The 18,105-nt window shown below is 38.8% G+C and overlaps 1 protein-coding gene across 2 annotated transcripts; it reads right to left on the bottom strand.

Annotated features, from left to right (window-relative positions):
- Positions 1-1,127: 1,127 nt before the first annotated feature.
- On the bottom strand, positions 1,128-15,290 carry LOC142100939 (myosin-4-like). 2 transcript variants are annotated; one of them, XM_075184863.1, is made up of 38 exons: positions 15,090-15,290; positions 14,861-15,004; positions 13,639-13,795; positions 13,513-13,540; positions 13,263-13,377; positions 12,773-12,865; positions 12,617-12,680; positions 12,433-12,531; positions 12,024-12,127; positions 11,765-11,903; positions 11,535-11,653; positions 11,296-11,445; positions 11,046-11,216; positions 10,651-10,957; positions 10,477-10,553; positions 9,971-10,058; positions 9,749-9,866; positions 9,361-9,484; positions 9,132-9,268; positions 8,637-8,892; positions 8,299-8,541; positions 8,037-8,213; positions 7,798-7,943; positions 7,618-7,708; positions 7,144-7,533; positions 6,935-7,061; positions 6,521-6,639; positions 6,238-6,434; positions 5,970-6,153; positions 5,716-5,881; positions 5,376-5,500; positions 4,956-5,264; positions 4,482-4,685; positions 4,271-4,396; positions 4,011-4,181; positions 3,830-3,934; positions 3,510-3,605; positions 1,349-1,492 (listed from the first exon to the last, which is right to left on the bottom strand). In XM_075184863.1, the coding sequence occupies exons 1-38, from the start codon at positions 15,288-15,290 to the stop codon at positions 1,349-1,351; spliced, it is 5,811 nt and encodes a 1,936-aa protein (XP_075040964.1). The 2 variants fall into 2 exon arrangements, with proteins under 2 accessions (XP_075040963.1, XP_075040964.1); XM_075184862.1 differs by lacking the exons at positions 12,024-12,127; positions 12,433-12,531; positions 12,617-12,680; ... (4 more) ...; positions 14,861-15,004; positions 15,090-15,290 and adding an exon at positions 1,128-1,269 and having other exon boundaries at positions 1,358-1,492; positions 11,765-11,897.
- Positions 15,291-18,105: the final 2,815 nt, after the last annotated feature.

Below are 18,105 nucleotides of genomic sequence, written 5' to 3'. Positions count from 1 at the left end.
GCCTGCAGTCATGTATTATGCTTCTGAAATAATTATAGTAGGACATTCTGTTGATTTTATGTCATGTTTGGTGTGATGTGCTTTTTTTTTCTTTTTGTTATCTTGCTGACATTGCATATTGGTTTTGTTTGTTATCTGACCTTTCAAAAATAAAATATAAAAAAAAAAAAATAATAATTATAGTAGACATATGCACATGTTATGTGTGCAAGTTATAAAGGTGAGTTGGAATAATTAGCCGATGATCTATTTGTATGTCTGATGTGTTGAGGAACACAAGGCAGAATTCGTTCTGACTGGACACAAGGCAGAATTTGTTCATTTGCAGGTCTCTACCCACATTTTCTACGTGCAGGAGTTTTGTGGTTTGGTAAGAAAATAGCTGTTAATGTTTAAATTACAAAAACTGAATCTCTTCAGTATGCTGCCTTTTGCATACAGTTGTCATGTTTAAAAACCTAATTACAAAAGTAACAGGTGTTGCTTCTTTATCTCACATATCTTACTATAGGACACAGCAGACATGTTTATCTCATTGACCAGGATTGTCATCTGCTAGTTAACATGACTGTAGAGCACCAGCTTGCACATGTGCATACAGAGAGTGACCAGTATTGTGGCGGCTAGCTTGAAAGGGATAAACTGACATGTAATGCTTTGCTACTTGAGATTTTTGACTTACACAAATATCTTTGTCTATGAGCCATGAATATGTTCTTTGCTGTATGTGACAAATAAGTGTGTGTTTTATGTTACACTTTAAGTGCCACGAAAATTTAGGCTAAGACTGAATTGTGGAGCCTAATCATAAAATAACGTTTAGTTATCCTTTAAATGTTTTCTAAAAAAAATGTGCATGGGGAACTGCAAAATGTCAGACCTATAGAATCTATGGCCAACCAATATATAACTATTTAGTATTATGTCTAATTTTTTTCAAAGGCTTAAGTAGGACTAATAAGCAAATTATGCACATGTGTATAGGTATCTGATGGACAGGGGTATTCCATACAAACTATGTCTGTATTAGTATCTAAGAATTGTCAACATATTTTATGTATATACATATTTCTATTATTATAGAAGGAATTGATTGCTTATGATATAGCAATAAAAGAACAACAAAGTAAAAGTTGCAAAATATTTATTTTAACATAGGTAAAAAGGAAAAGGGAAATGGTACAAGAAGGGAATTACGTAAGAAGGTCACATTTTGTGAGCATCTCTTGTAACGTTCAGGTTCAGAAGTGTTCATTCCTCACTCTCTTTCTGTAAAACAAAAAGTTGTACATTGATATATGAATGAAATATATCAAATATAAAGTCAAGTATAACAACACAAGTCCAGTTATTTTACCTTTCCACCAATATCACGGCTTTTGGACCTCAGTTTGTTCACTTGGGACTCTGCAATGTCGGCCCTTTCCTCTGCCTCTTCAAGTTCATGTTGTACCTTCCTGAAGCGGCTCAGATGGGCATTGGCCTGTTCCTCCTAAGACACAGAGATAGACAATAACAGAAGGTTAGTCCAACGGAACTATCTGCATACAAGTCGTTCTTGGCACTTAACCGTACTAAACTCTATCTTGCTTCATCCTATGAACCTAAACTTATAGGGATTTCTGTTAAGTACTATTAGAACTAGAAGTACATAGGAATAGAAGTTTATGACGTAAATACCAGTTCATTCAAGATCTAAAGTCATATACAAGTCTATTATATAATAGGTGTTCATCACTGACATTGTTAGCGAGTAAAACACTTTCTATAGATACATGCTAACAAACTGCTTTAAGGGTTTCACACTTGAAATATGAATTTTACTTAATCCACTCTCTTCCAAATAATAGAAGTTTGGAAGAGGCCTTTTCCCTGTGGACCCTATCTATGGTTTGCTCTATGTAGCAGGGTCCCAGCACTTATACATAGCTGGGTCATCTGTCAATCACATTCATCACTGTTCAGCTCTCTCCATAGTAGGGAAGTTTTGTCACAGTGGTCATTCTAGATGCTGCATTGGTCCTCTTATTGAGACAGCTGAGCAAGGCAGAAGGTGACTGGAAATGTACTGAGAATATGTAAGCTGTGCGACTCAACTACATAATGAGAATGGAGGTACCCTCACAAAAGTATTATTATTGTGAAGGGAGGGTATTTAGTAACATTTATATTTAAAGTGGAGAATATTTCTGTTAAAAGCTCCAGGCATCGTAGAAGACCGTAATAGAAGTGTTTGGGGCGGTAGCTGATGGTCTAGGTAGGGGAGATAAACCTACCTTCTGTGGTGCAAGGATGACCTTGACACTAGAGAAAGTGATTTGAAGTAAGGCGCATAATCATGTCTTTGAACTTTGGGAGATGCTATTGCTAGTTTATTGCAAGATACTGTAGCTCGCTGTGCATAATAAAACCTCAAACATTGGTGCTTTGTGGTGTGTTGTAGTTAAAAGTATAATTCCATAATATTGTAGAACTAAGGCTGTTCCAATAGTTGATCAGGCACAAAAATGATGATTAGTGGGAAAATATTTACAACGGTCTAGAATTTCTCCATGCACTGGGGTTAGGGAGGTATAGTATATAACAACTGACAGACTCCATGGGGTATATTTACTAAATTGCGGGTTTGAAAAAGTGGAGATGTTGCCTATAGCAACCAATCAGATTCTAGCTGTCATTTTGTAGAACGCACTAAATTAATGAAAGCTAGAATCTAATTGGTTGCTATAGGCAACATCTCCACTTTTCCAAACCCGCAGTTTAGTAAATCTAGCCCCATAAGTTGTATCTGAAATTATCCACCTCGTATTTTAGAGGATTTTTGATAGAGCTCATTTAATCATATTTTGTTGGACAGTTATGGGGTAAAGTGGATAAGTTACTATCTGGCTTATTACGGCTATCCATCTGACTTGATATGCAGTCAGCTAATTTATATCTTATATGTTATCAATCATATGAAAAACTGACCATTGTATAAAATTGCCCAACTCCTGAATTGCCACCATCTATTGTGGAAGCAAAATTATATGAAATTTTGATCCGCAAAAAGCTATTTTGTATTCTTTCAGACTCTGCCCAAATGTCCTCAGACATGGGGCTCATGGTCTTATCGCTCCAATAGACAGACTACCTAGAGAAGTACCCTCCTGACAATAAACTAGAGGTGTTTAGACATGTACACCCAGGAAAACTGAGATAATTAGGCTCTTTTTAAAGATATTTTCCTGATTATTTATAATGCTAATCTTATGTCTTGTAATGTTGCTGACAGATGTTTGCATTTGAAACAGTGCTTTATGTTTTTTAATGGTTCATGAATAATGTCCCACTAGTTCCCTTCATTCCCTTATGATTTATTTATTTACATGTGTTAGTCTTACCCTTTTCCCCCTACTCCTCTTCATAAATCACTTCCACTTTCTCCGCCTGCACCATTTTTTAATTGGGAAAATGTAATTAAATAAATTAAAATATATATCTTATATATAAAATCAGTTTGCACTTACAGATTCCTCAGCCTGTCTCTTGTAGCCCTTGACTTTCAGTTGCAGTTTGTCAACCAGATCCTGCAGTCTCAGGACGTTCTTCCTGTCTTCTTCAGTCTAGGAGATGAATAATAATTTACCAATTATATTTAAGTTACAGCTTTCTCATTAACAGTTATAACTATTATTCAATTGATATGCACAGCCACAAAATTTAATTCAATACAGGATAACTGAATGACCAGCCTCAGGATCCACAAAGTTCTTCAGATGTTGTAAAGTTGACTTTGCTTATAATAGAAAGTGATTTATTATCTGTATTCAAGTTAGTTGTTCTTTACCTGGTAGGTAAGTTCCTTCACTCTCCTCTCATATTTACGAACACCTTTAATTGCCTCAACGCCACGTTTTTGTTCATTCTCCAGCTCATTTTCCAGTTCACGAACCTGTGGATAGCAGTGTTGTTATTAAAATGTAATATGTATATATTCATTAATATTGTTCACCAATCTTTATACATACTCTGGACTCCAGTTTCTGGAGCTGCTTTTTGCCACCCTTCATTGCCAGCTGTTCAGCTTCATCCAGACGATGCTGCAGGTCCTTCACTGTCTGTTCAAGGTTCTTTTTCATTCTTTCTAAGTGGGCGCTGGTGTCCTGCTCTTTCTTCAGCTCCTCTGCCATGAGTGCAGCCTTAAATAAAAATCAAGAATTATTAAGTTGGGGTATTAACTAAAAAAACAACATTGTTGCTTAATGGTAGCAAGAAAGAGAACACATACATCTGTGATGGCCTTCTTGGCTTTCTCTTCAGCATTTCTAGATTCCTGGACTGCTTCCTCAACTTCGTTCTGGAGCTGAGCAATATCGCTTTCCAGTTTCTTCTTGCTGTTGATGAGGCTGGTGTTCTGAGGGAGGAAAAGTGTAATTTATTACATGATCTGAATAAATTGAATTAATCCCCCTCCAGTGATGATCAGTAACTGATCTTACCTGGGAGTGGAACAGCTGACCACGTTCATTGGCATCCAGAAGTTCCTGTTCTGCGATCTTGCGAGATCTCTCTGTCTGTTCCAGGGCAGCTCTGTTCTCCTCAATTTCAGCCTGTTGCAGGTTATTTCTACGTTCAATCACGGCAACCTGTTCCTTCAGATCCTCCTGGGCCCTCAGGGCATCATCCAGTTGCAGTTGGGCATCCTATCGGACAATGATTATAATATTTAATTTCATATATCACTAATTTGTTACTATTTAGCTGTTAATTAAGCAATTATACGGATGAGATGACAGTGTGTCAATTGTATCACCAAGCAGAGTAGAATAATGTATAAGAACACAGAATGTAACCACATTCATAGATGTAGATTTTCAAAAACTCTAAATTAAAAGTGCTGAATTGTTTGTTCAGTAACTTGTATATTGTGAACACTAAGCTACATGTCAGATGATGCTTTATGTAAGGAATACCTTCAGTTGTGTCTGCACGTTTCTGAGTTGTTTCTGTGCCTCTGCAGCCTGGCGGTTGGCATGGCTGAGCTGGATCTCAAGTTCATTCAAGTCTCCTTCCATCTTCTTCTTCAGTCTCATAGCATCGTTTCTGCTCCTGATTTCAGAGTCCAATGTGCTCTGAATGGTGTCAATGGATCTCTGGCTGTTTCTCTTCAGCTGATCGATCTCCTCGTCCTTCTCTGCAATCTTCCTGTCCACCTCAGATTTGATCTGGTTCAGCTCAAGCTGGACACGCAGGATCTTGGCTTCTTCATGTTCCAAGGATCCCTTTAAAAAAATAAAGAAAAACTTTATTAAATAATAATAACAAAAATTAAAACTACAATATTATTATGAGTATATCCAAAAACTCTGCAGAAGACAGGTCTAGTCCCATACCTCAGCTTCCTCCAGGGCAGCCTGTAGGTCACCCTTTTCCTGCTCAGTCTGCTTCTTGGCCTTCTCTAGTTCATTAATAGATTTTCCAGTCTCACCAATCTGTTCAGTCAGATCTGAAATCTCCTCTGTAAAAGAGATAACCAAACAAATATTTAGATCACATATAGTTAACGTTAATTAATGCTCCAGTAAAATCTTAGATTATTCAAATATAAGTCTGTTGATAAGTAAAATATGAGCCATTTTGTTTTTATATGATAAATATATATTAAAGTTGTAGGAAATCAACAGTTCATAATGTATAAAGTAACTAGCTTTCGTTTTTAAGAAATAAACATACGTTGCAAATTCTTGTTTTCGCGTTTCAGGGTTTCAACATGTTCCAGAGCCTCTTCATAAGCATTCTTCAGCTTGAAGGTCTCAGTGCTCAAGCTGCGGGCCTCTTTCTGAGCAGCCTCCAGTTCAGCCTGACCCTCCTCGTATTTCTGCTTCCATTCTACTAGGACCTATTAAGATGAATAATAACAAATGTACAAACTGCACAGTTCGCATGTAAGTCATAATATTACCACAGTGGTGGATTTACATGTCTACCTTATCGAAGTTCCTCTGCTTCTTATCAAGAGCAGCAGCTGCACTGTTTGCTCTCTCCACATCGACCATAAGGTCCTCCACCTCAGCCTGCAGCCTCTGCTTGGTCTTTTCCAAGGAGGCAGATTTGGAGTTCACAGCCTCCACTTGTTCCTCAGCATCCTGCAAGCGCTGAGCCAATTTCTTCCTGTAATTGCATTGAAAACCTTTTTTTAAACATCCAAGTGTTCAGAATTTGCATATTATTCAAGTTTGCTGGGTTAGAACGTACTTGGCCTCTTCCAGCTCCTCTGTGCGCTGAATGGCATCAGTTTCATATTTGGTCCTCCATTGGGCAACTTCACCATTAGCTTTAGACAAAGATCGCTGTAGCTCAGCCTTGGCTTCCTGTTCCTCTTCATATTGCTCACGGAGCAAGTCATTGTCATGGCGGGAAGATTGCAGGGCGTGGGCAAGGGCATTCTTAGCCTGAAATTTACAGATTTGCTTGTTGAAATATGGATAGTTTCATGTTAAATATTTCGAAAGATATGTGTACAACACTGAATTATTACCTTTGATTCCTCCTCAAGTTGTCTCTTGAGTTCCTCAACCTGCTGGGTGAATCCCTGCTTTCCTCTGGAGAGCTGAGAAATTAGAGATTCCTTCTCTTCAACCTGACGAGACAGCTCACCTGGATTTAAAAAAGAATCAATGTAATACAGATTAAAAAGAGCGTGTTTATTTGAAAAACACAACTTTGAAAGAAAAATGACCTTTTAACTATTTTTCACTGATTATGTACAATATAAAAAGGCACTCATTAGAATGTATTGTACGTATTCTGTAATGTAAATCATGAGCTAGATGATTACATTCAACATGTTACTGTTTGGGTGGCTGTGGCTTGGGTTTTTTTGCTACTGTAATTGTAAATGACATGTTACCTTACTACTGTTATTAATAATAATGATAATATTTCAATGTACCATTCTCAGTCTGGAAACGAGCCTTTTGGGTAGAGAGGTCATTAATCAAACGTTGATGCTGATCATCCTTGGCCTTCACTTCACTGAGTTGGTCCTCAAGAACACGGTTCACTTTCTCAAGATTGGCCTTCAGGAACAGATATTTATGTTATTATTTTCATCCTTGAAGGAGAATAATAATAAATCAAAAGATATCAAGGTTAAATTACCTTGGATTTAGAGATGCTCTCCAGGTTGCTGGCAAGGTCATCAACCTCCATCTTTAGCTCGCTCTTCTCCTTTTCTAGTTTTTGTTTGACACGCTGCAGGTTATCAATCTGTTCCCCAAGCTCAGCAACACTGTCAGCATGCTTCTTGCGCAGAGCAGCAGCTATAGCTTCACTCTGAAGGGTGGATTCTTCCAGGTCACGTCTTAATTTCTGGAACTCAGCTTCACGCTTCTTATTCACCTCAACCTGGGCAGATGTTGCACCTCCAGCCTCTTCAAGTCTTTCACTAATTTCCTCGAGTTCCCTGGAGAGATCGGCCCTTTGTTTTTCAACCTTGGCACGAGCTGCCCGTTCAGCTTCGATTTCCTCCTCAAGTTCTTCAATACGAGCCTAGAAAAGAGTAGTTGATTATTACATTTAAAAATATATGTAATCTACAGGATTAAGACATGATTCTATCAGTCACTGCTGTACCTGCAGTTCCTTGATCTTCTTCTGCAGTTGTGATCCCAGTGACTGCTCATCCTCTATCTTTCCTTGGAGCTGGCTAATTTCAAATTCCTTCCTGTAGATGCCAAAAATATAGGTTAGACAATGTCCCCATCAGTTTCATAAAATCCTCTGTCATTGAAAAATAAAATTGGAAATACCAACTTTTTCAATTTTTCATCTGTTTGCTGTTTCTCATTTTCAAGATCCATGACTGTTTCCTGAGACAGTTTAAGGTCACCTTCAAGCTTCCTCTTGGCTCTCTCAAGATCAAGACGAAGTTTCTTTTCTTGTTCCAGGGAACCTTCCAGCTACATAGATAATATATATTTAATTTCCTTATTGTAGATGAAGATTCTTCCATGTAGGATGATTAAAATGCATTTATTTTTTCAATTACTTACATCATCTACTTGCTGTTCCAGCTTTGTTTTGGCTTTGGTCAAAGAATTGACTTTGTCTTCTTCAGCTTGGAGGTCATCAAGTGTTTGTTGGTGAGCTTCCTGTAGAGCCTTCTTCTCCTTTGTGACTTTGGATACACTTTCATCGAGAGTTGCCAATTCTTCAGTTAGGTTTTTAACCTAGAAAAAAAAGAGAAAGATTAGCTTAAAACATTCTGTTGTGCAGTGTATTGAAGGTGCGGGATGTCATTTCTGTTGACTATACCTTGTTTTCTGTGGCATGTTTTTCCTTTTCTACTTTAGCCAATGTAAGTTCTAAGTCATCAATGTCTTTCTTAAGTTCAGAACATTCATCCTCCAGTTTTCTTTTCTTGGCTGTGAGCTCAGCATTGCTTTCTTCCTCATCTTCAAGCCTCTCAGTGATCTCCTTGATCTTTGATTCCAATTGGATCTTATTCTTGATAAGACCTTCACATCTCTCCTCGGCATCAGCCAGAGTTTCAGATTCCTAAAGAAGTTAATATGCACATCAGCCAACTATGTTTTTGTGTTGATATGATATAAACATATTTTTAAATTAAACTTGTATGTAAAGCTTCCTACCGACTGTGATTGAAGTAGCAATTCATTCTTCTCTTGCACCAGGGCATTCAATTTCTCCTCTAGCTCCTTCTTCTTGGCTTCTGCCTTGACCAGAGCTTCTTTGGTCTTCTCAAACTCCTCCTTTATGTTTGCCATCTCCTTCTCATTTTCAGCACTTTGCAAAAGTGGCTTAATCTTGAAGTACAGCTTCATCCATGGCCAATGTTTGACGTTCATGAAGGATCTGATATTGTACTGGATGACAAATAGTGCCTCCCTGTTTGAGAAATGGATGTAATGTAAGTTTTTGTTTTGTAAAACTGATTAATATCTAGAGCAGAGTTTCCCAAACCTTGTCCTCAGAGCCCCCTAGCAGTGCAGGTTTTCCAGGTGACAAGTGGAATAATTAGGACATCTGTGTATGTTACAATGTGTCAGTCAGCAATGAATGCAACTGTGCCCCAGGTTTGGGAAACCCTGATCTAGAGTATTTATGCAACAAAACATCAATGTTACCTTCTCTCCATCATCTTCTTAAACTCAACTCTCATTAAGTAAGCTCGGCAAAGAGCCTGAGTACGGGTGATCAGTTGGGCCAACTTTTCATCTCTCATCTCTTCCAGGGTACCCAGGAGACCAGCTTTGAAGAACACCTTCAGTAAGAGAAAAAAAAAATATTAATTAATGTCCAAAGAAGACAAAAGGATAGATTTACCAAAATGTCTGATAGGTATTGTTTGTGTACCTTAGTATGTCCAAATTTGTACTGAGTGTGATCAACATCAATTGAGCCCAACAATTTCTCAGACGCCTTCTTGCTGTCTATAAACTGTCCATCTGGAATTGCGCTGGCATTCAGCACCTTGTAACTAGCAAAATAAAGCGTGAGAAGGATATTAGCCAGTTTCACAAGTTTCTAAATGTATAAGTAATTTGCTAATTGTGATGGGTACTAAAATTTTTTCTAAATTAGTGAAATATGTTTTAGCGACTTACGACTACTGCTTTTCGTACAGTTACTTAAACTTTTATACAACAAAATGCACCATTAATATCTCAGTAGTAATAATAACGAATGTTAAATTATGTTCAACGCTCATATGAAAAGTACTAAAGTGAGAAAGGAAATTTACCGTTGCTTAAAGTCAGCGTAGAGGATTCTGCTTGGAAATCCCTTTCTGCAGATTCTGATACCTTCCAATACACCGTTACATCTCAACTGGTGGATGATCAGGTGGTTATCCATGATACCTGTCAGTATAGAAGTCATTTTGTTATAAGATAGATCATCAGTTTCAATCAGGTCTGAATGTTTTTTTTACATAAAAGAAAAAAATAGAAGATTAATACTATACCTGGGGTCTTAGTCTCATTGGGAATCAGACAACGCACAAAGTGAGGGTGGGTGCTTCTCAAGTTGGTCATCAGCTTGTTCAAGTTTTCCTGCAGCAGTCACAAAGTAAACATAATGAACTGCATGTTGAACAGGATATATCTGTTTATCACATATAAATAGAGATATGGGAATCACAATAGCACAGGCCATGGCTTTGAATATGGCCCCTATTTATTTTACGTTTGTATGTTCTCCCTCGGTTTGCATGGATTTTCACTGGGTGCTTCTGTTTCCTCCCACACTCCAAAACACATACTGATAGGTTAATTGGCTACTGACAAAAATTGACCCTAGTCTACTATGTGTTTATGTGGTAGGAATTTAGACAGTAAACTCCAATGTGGCAGGGACTGATGTGAATTTGCGGAGCTGTGTTATATGGTTGCACTATACAAATAATCAGTAAAAACATAATTACAAATTATGAACACCGTACACTTTATGCAGATTGAAAATTCTACTGACCCTGAACAGACAAGACACAGTCTGGAAAGAGGATCCCTTCTTCTTCTTTCCTCCTTTGCCACCACCACTGCTAGCCTCTGTTTGTAAAAAATAATGTAATTTAGATCACAGCAATATTCATTATTAAGAAAAGAAAAAAACATTTAGCCAGAAAGATTACAGAAAAATACTCACCATCAGGATTATTGTGAGCGGAGTAGAGGAAGGCCAACAGTTTAACGGAAGACTTCTGGTAGAGCTGGATAACAGATTCGTTCAGAGGGTCCTTATTCTTATCGAGCCAGCCAGAGATGTTGTAATCCACAGTACCAGCATAATGCACCAGAGAGAAGTGGGCTTCAGCCTTTCCTTTGCCAGGCTTGGGCTTCTCAAAGTTCTTGCACTTGCCCAGATGCTGTTCATACAGCTTGTTCTTGAAGGATGTGTCAGTGGATTTGGGGAACATGCACTCCTCTTCAAGGATGGAGAAGATACCCATGGGCTGAAAGAATAATTGCGAAGTTGGTGAGTTCCAGAATACCATGTCATTGACTTTCAAGGTCTAACTTAATTAGTCTATGTGACCTTACCTTCTCAATGAGCTCAATGCAGGCAGCCAGATCCATACCAAAGTCAATGAACTCCCAGTCAATACCTTCCTTTTTGTATTCCTCCTGTTCCAGGACGAACATGTGGTGGTTGAAGAACTGCTGCAGCTTCTCATTGGTGAAGTTGATGCAGAGCTGTTCCAAGCTGTTGAACTGTAAGTAGCAGAATGGAAATTAAGGACTGCGGTACGACTGGCGTAAATCACAAGGTTAGAACAAGTCAAAGGCTTACATCAAAGATTTCAAATCCAGCAATATCCAGCACACCAATGTAGTACTGTCTGGCCTGTTTGGTGTCCAGCTGTTGGTTGATACGGGTGACCATCCACAAGAAGAGTTTCTCAAAGACAGACTTGCAGAGGGCACCTACAGAGTTGTTGACCTGAAGATGAGATCACAACCATTTGTTAACAGACTGGTGAAAATAAATGTGTCCATTGTACCCCTGTCTTGTTTATGTTCTTAATGTACCTGTGGCACAGTCTGTCCCTTGGTGACAAACTCATTGCCGACCTTCACTCTTGGGTAGCACAAAGCCTTCAGCAAATCAGCAGAGTTCAGACCCATCAAGTAGGCGATCTTGTCAGCAACTAGAGATAGAACATACAGCTTAAAATCAGTGATACAAAATGATGGATGAGAAATGTTTATAATTGTCCTAGCCTAGGACAACTAAGTGCTCATTGAAAATAAGTACAAACCCTCGGTGCCGTCTGGCTCGGCCTGCTCCTCCCTCTGCTTCTGCTTGAACTTCATGTTGCCATGGTGCATGACAGCGCCGGTCATTTTGTAGATGCCGACCTTCTCTTCTGGATTGAATCCCAGGACGTCAATGGCGGTCTGTTGGATAATAATACATTAATACTGAGCCAATAACAGTGTCCAACCATGGAAACATATCCAGCAGCGATAACTGATTTAAAACAAAAGCTCTATATTCTAAATATCTTATGTACTTACATCGGTGGCTATGAACTCTTCCACATCATCAATACTCTTTACAGCAATCTCACCCTGACTGATTGAGGGGTAGTCGTAGGGGTTGGTGGTGATAAGAAGCATCTCTAAACAAGAACATAATCCAATCAGACAACATCACACATAATATATATTATACAGTGACTGGATCTAGGAAACTCCTCCTCCTATCTCTAAATCTGTGCGCACATTTTAAATCCCCCCTTGCAGTACAACATGGTTTTGCCTTGGTGCATATGTGCTCCTTTTTTGATTTGCTCCTTCATTAAATGAGACCCATAGTCTTTAATGTACTATAGTAGGAATATGCGCTATGTGTTAGACTAACATCCATACAGTTTGCAGGTGGCATCATTTCCTCATATATTGTGGTAAATAAAAGTGAACGTACCAACAATCTCTGGTTTCTTGTTGGTCATGATCTGGTAGAAGATGTGGTAGCTTCTCTCAGCTGAAAGCTGGAATGTTACTCTGGACTTCTCCAGCAGATCTGTAAATATAAAATGTAATGAGCACATAAAGACATATAACAATCTACAACTTGAAGCAGGTATTATACTATATATTCATCTTACATGTTTCAATATCAGCTGAAGACAGTTTTCCAGTTGTTCCAAAGTGGATTCTAATAAATTTACCCTAAACATGACAGAAATAACTCAGAAATCATGGTCACAGTACCAAATTATAACACTTACAACAGAAAAGAAAACATTTTTAAGAATACTTACAAAACGAGAGGAGTTGTCATTTCTCACAGTCTTGGCATTACCGAAGGCTTCCAGCAGAGGGTTAGCCTGGATAATTTGATCCTCCAGAGTACCCTGTCAAATATATATATAAGGGCGATTAGCATCTTTACTATCAAATGAATGTTTTAGGATTTTCTTGTATAAATGTGTGAAGAAAAGACATGAGCCCTTATATAAATGATAAACTTTGTTTAGGAAGATCTTTTGTTTTTTTTTATAAAAGGTGACACATATCTTTTTGGTTTAAGCAAATATGATGAATTCTCCTGTAAAATCTAGCTGTTTGAATACATAGGTACAGGAAGACAGGTAAGGAAAGTTGATGTCCTATCCTATTCTGACAAACACTGCACTTCCTTTGCGTTATGTAAAATTGTTGGAATCATCTACATATGATGTACTGTATATTCATTCAATTAGCTATTAGCCACATCACATCCAAGCTCAACGTCTGCCTGGAAGTATTTACCTGCAAGCTGTTGCTGACTTCCTTCTTTTTACCAGAGTCTCCAATAGCTGCAATTGTGGCAAAGTACTGGATGACACGCTTGGTGTTTACAGTCTTTCCAGCTCCAGATTCTCCACTGGAGGTAAAAGAGAGATAAACATACATAAATAGCAATACAAGAACAATATAATATAATAATAATAATAATAATAATAATAATAATAATAATAATAATAAAAAGATTAACCAACATATAGGAAGAGTTACTTACGTAATCAGGACAGACTGATTTTCACGATCTGCCAAAAGAAGATGTGTATTTATTACAAATTATTAAAATGTGGTCACTGAATATAATGTCTATCTAGCATCAGTTAGCACAATACTATGTATGTACCTGTTAACATGAACTGATAGGCGTTATCAGAGATGGAGAAGATGTGTGGTGGGGCTTCCATACGCTTCTTGCCTCTGTAGCCGGCAACAACCTCTGGGTTGTACACTGGCAGCCACTTGTAGGGGTTGACAGTGGCACAGAAGAGCCCAGAGTAGGTCTGCAATGTATCAAAGGATTATGGATTATTACTAATGCAATTTGTTCCACTGTTCCACTTCTTCATTGCGACTGATATTAACAGATGCATGCTCTAAAAAATCCTTCAACTAAACAGAATGCGTTACTTGTTTTGAAGACATACCAGAACAACAAGCAATCTAAGATCTGGGAAAATTATGTATGTTCTAGGTCTGCATTCTCATTAAATCCAACTGGCTACAGTGTGTCCATGATACCTGTGTTAGTGCTGATTATTGTGTTTCATGCAGGGGCGGGGTGGCAGGGGGGCATCGGTCCCCCAGGCCGCTCATCCTTTGCGCTGTTAGAGCCGGCCGCTATTAGATTGCAAAATCTAATGATTGGACGGGGCTGCATCGCGTGTCATGTGATGTGGCCGCCTGTCTGCCCCTCGGGCTGATATATCCCAGCCCGCGCCTGGTTTCATGTATGGGCAGCACGGTGGCTCAGTGGTTAGCACTTTTGCCTCACAGCACTGGGGTCATGAGTTCAATTACCAACCATGGCCTTATCTGTGTGGAGTTTGTATGTTCTCCCCGTATTTGCGTGGGTTTCCTCCAGGTGCTCCAGTTTCCTCCCATACTCCAAGAACATACTAGTAGGTTAATTGGCTGCTACCAAAATTGACCCTAGTCTGTTGAGTATGTTAGGGAATTTAGACTGTAAGCCCCTAAGGGGCAGGGACTGATGTGAGTGAGTTCTCTGTACAGCGCTGCGGAATTAGTGGCGCTATATAAATAAATAGTGATGATGTATGTTAGTAATAGAAGTAGAATCAGCAATAAATCAATGTTTTATTGAGATCTGTTCTCCAGGTTACGTCACGGCTTTAGCTAATGTTGCCATGTCAGTTTTGAATGCGAGTATATATTTTTCCCAAACAGTGAATATGTAGGTAGAAAGGTAAATGGATTGTTTTAGTTTAATGAGTTTCTAAGGGACAGTTATTTGGTTATGCAACGGTGCCAATATGGAATGTTTCTTTAATTCTGTGGATCAAGAAATTTAAATCAACATTGCACTCAGCATACGAGTTCAGACTTACGTAAATCATCCAGGCTGCGTAACGTTCTTTGAGGTTATACAGCACAGAGGCCTCATTCAGGTGAGTCATCATGGCCATGTCTTCAATTTTGTCATACTTGGGGGGATTTTGGGGGTAAACTTGAGCTTCTTTTACAGTTACAGTCTGAAAAGAAAACAATTCCGTTTAAATTATGGCAAAAACAATTTTCAATTTGGAAAGTAATTTGTAGCTATATTATTATCATTACCCTTCCATCGTCGGTTTTGACGGTGAGTTTTCCATCTTCCCGAGCAGTGACTAAACCTTTCACGTAGAGTTCCTTCTGGTCATCCACGTAGCAGGTGTTCTTGGCATCAAAAGGCTTGTTCTGAGCCTCCAGTCTCTCTTTCTCACTCTTACGGAGAAACTGGGCGGCCTCGCCGAAAACTGCCATATCACCGTCACCCATGGTTGCTGGTTTCTGGAACAGATTATGTTGAGGGGATTTAATTGCAGCTGATATAAATCAGAGCACATTTACTTAATACTGCCTTAAACATTTCTATAATGTTACAGTGTAAATGGCGAAAAATAGATCTGGGGGTAAATGTATCAAGCTGAGAGTTTTTCGGTGTGTTTGAAAAACCAATCAGATTCTAGCTATCATTTATTTAGTACATTCTACAAAATGACAGCTAGAATCTGATTGGTTGCTATAGGCAACATCTCCACTTTTCAAACCCGCCGGAAAACTCTCAGCTTGATACATTTACCCCCTGAACGGAGTTTATTTAGTGCGATTGGCCGGTATACTGTTATTGATGGCAGTGATGTCACTAGTTGCTAGTAAACTGATATGAAACACCCTCAGTCCACAGAATTGGTGTTCTAATAACATTTTGAGTGCTATGGCAGCTCCTATGTTAAATAATTGATATTATAAAGAGATCTGAGGTTAGATGGTATCTTATTCTAAACATTAAGAATATATATATATATATATATATATAAAATAGGATTAGAAATAGTGTATATCATCCCAATTTATTTTAGTATACGTGTACAAGGCAATATATTTTTTTTAAAAACATTTAGCAGATGATTGCATAGTTGTCACCTGTTCCTAAATTCCAGGGACAGACCCAAGTTTTAAATATCTATTACAGGAAATTTGTGTCCCTATAAATGTCTCTATAAGTGTTATGCTGTCTTCAACATGGACTTCATCCTGCTACCAGTACCATGTGCTGGGAGTGTGTACATAGAGGAAGGTTGTGGCTCTCAAGAGAGCACAGGTTTCCCTTTATCAACTAGGAAGCTATTTTTGCTGTTTTTACTATGCTGTAACCTACAACATCCTTTGTTACCTTTTATTAATTGCTCTACCTACATAGGCAACCCGAGGTGGGGGTTCCTAGTGCCTGGAAACCCCCCTCCAAGCCTGGGGCACTGTATAATTGAGGTGGCTGGACCCTGCCCCTGCTTCACACAGCTCTGCTTGAAAAGGGAGAGCTGCTTGCACCTAACAGTAGTGCACGCAGCATTGCCCATGTATATTATAGGGATAGGAAGAGTTGGAGAGCAGCCAAGCACTGTCTAATATTATAACCACGCCCCATGCATGCTGGTCACGCCCACTGGTGTTGTGGTGTGGAAACCCCCCCTCTACAAATCCTGCACTTGCCCCTGACCTAGATACACCTCCTGTGACACTTTTCAGATATAACCCAGGCTTCTTTTTAGAGTAATACACCATAGAAAATAAACAAGTCTGGATACTGGTTTAGTAGCCTTTGTCCCCCCTCTTCCTAAAACTAAAGTCATGGAATTTAACAACCCAATGTAGAACCAAGATCTTTTGAATTGAGTGTCAAATTATTAACACTACTACTAGTGCACCAACATACAGGGCCGGATTAAGGGAATGGAGGCCCCTGGGCTAAGGGGACCTCCATTCCCCCGTGAGGGCCCCCCTCCCCGATATCTGAGCCACCCCCCCGGTGAGCTGAGCCTCCCCCAAGGCACTTACCTCCTTCTCCTGGCATTGCGGTCCTTCCCCGGCACACTGTACGCTCTTTACTGAGGAGATCTCGTGAGAGTGAGACTCACGAGATCTCCTCAGTAAGGAGTCTACAGCGCGCCGGGGAAGGACCGCATTTAAAGTGCTCAGCAGCATTGATCAGGACGCGGGCGCCCCCAACCGATCAATACTGCCGCTGAGCACTTTCAAGGGCCCCCTGGATACCCGGGGCCCCTGGGCTGTAGCCCAGTTAGCCCTAGGGTTAATCCGGCCCTGCCAACATATCATGCAGTGCTGTAAACTATTAGGATCATCTTATACACATATATTACATGTAATGATGTATTGATTTGAAAGTCAGAATTGGCACAGACTAAACAGGCTTACTGTGCGAGAGACGAAATGAAAACCTTTCTGTCTCTATTATCCTGTTCACGTAATTTTAAAGATCTTTCGGTTTGTGTTTTTTACTAAAGGTATGCTTTTTAAAACACATTGTGTCAATCAATTTTTCCGATTGCTTTTTTTATTTTTATATCATTTTTAAGTGTACACTCTTTTTTTTCTAATGCAATGTAAACCGGTGTAATGACCAACAGCTTTTCTTGCTGTATAATTTAATGTATTTCCACTTACTTTTTAGTATAGCCCGGGATGGAAGAATATGATGTCTCTCTGAAAAGGAAAAGCAAACAGACAAAATAGTATTATTATTCACAGACAAAATATTATTATTCAATGTATTTCTAAGCACTACTATGATTTTCTCTGATTTTCTAATCACTGCTATGATTTTATATGATTTTCTAACCACCGCTATGATTTTATATGATTTTCTAATCACTGCTATGATTTTATATGATTTTCTAATCACTGCTATGATTTTATATGATTTTCTAACCACCGCTATGATTTTATATGATTTTCTAATCACTGCTATGATTTTATATGATTTTCTAACCACCGCTATGATTTTCTATGATTTTCTATGCACCGCTATGATTTTATATGATTTTCTAAGCACCACTATGATTTTCTATGATTTTCTAATCACTGCTATAATTTTCTAAGCACCACTATGATTTTATATGATTTTTTTATGCACCGCTATGATTTTCTAAGCACCACTATAGTCTTATGCCGTCCCATATAAGGCACTGCATAAGACTGTATACATTTGTACTGTCTCACACACACAATATAAAAACACTAGTACTACTCACCACCAGCTGAGAGGTGACCAACTGGAGACCCTCTTACAATG

Source organism: Mixophyes fleayi, chromosome 9, assembly GCF_038048845.1.
Source record: "Mixophyes fleayi isolate aMixFle1 chromosome 9, aMixFle1.hap1, whole genome shotgun sequence".
Lineage (NCBI taxonomy): Eukaryota > Metazoa > Chordata > Amphibia > Anura > Limnodynastidae > Mixophyes > Mixophyes fleayi.
The sequence above is the reverse complement of the archived record's forward strand: the minus strand, read 5'-3'. Positions and strand labels throughout refer to the sequence as shown.

Excerpts from the sequence above, each read along its gene's own strand:
- LOC142100939 (XM_075184863.1), bottom strand. The coding sequence starts at position 15,290 with ATGGGTGACGGTGATATGGCAGTTTTCGGCGAGGCCGCCCAGTTTCTC. Across the intron at positions 12,866-13,262 it reads AAGTCAGCAACAGCTTGCAG|GGTACTCTGGAGGATCAAAT; the intron begins GTAAATACTTCC and ends TATATTTGACAG. Across the intron at positions 12,128-12,432 it reads CAAGAAACCAGAGATTGTTG|AGATGCTTCTTATCACCACC; the intron begins GTACGTTCACTT and ends GTTCTTGTTTAG.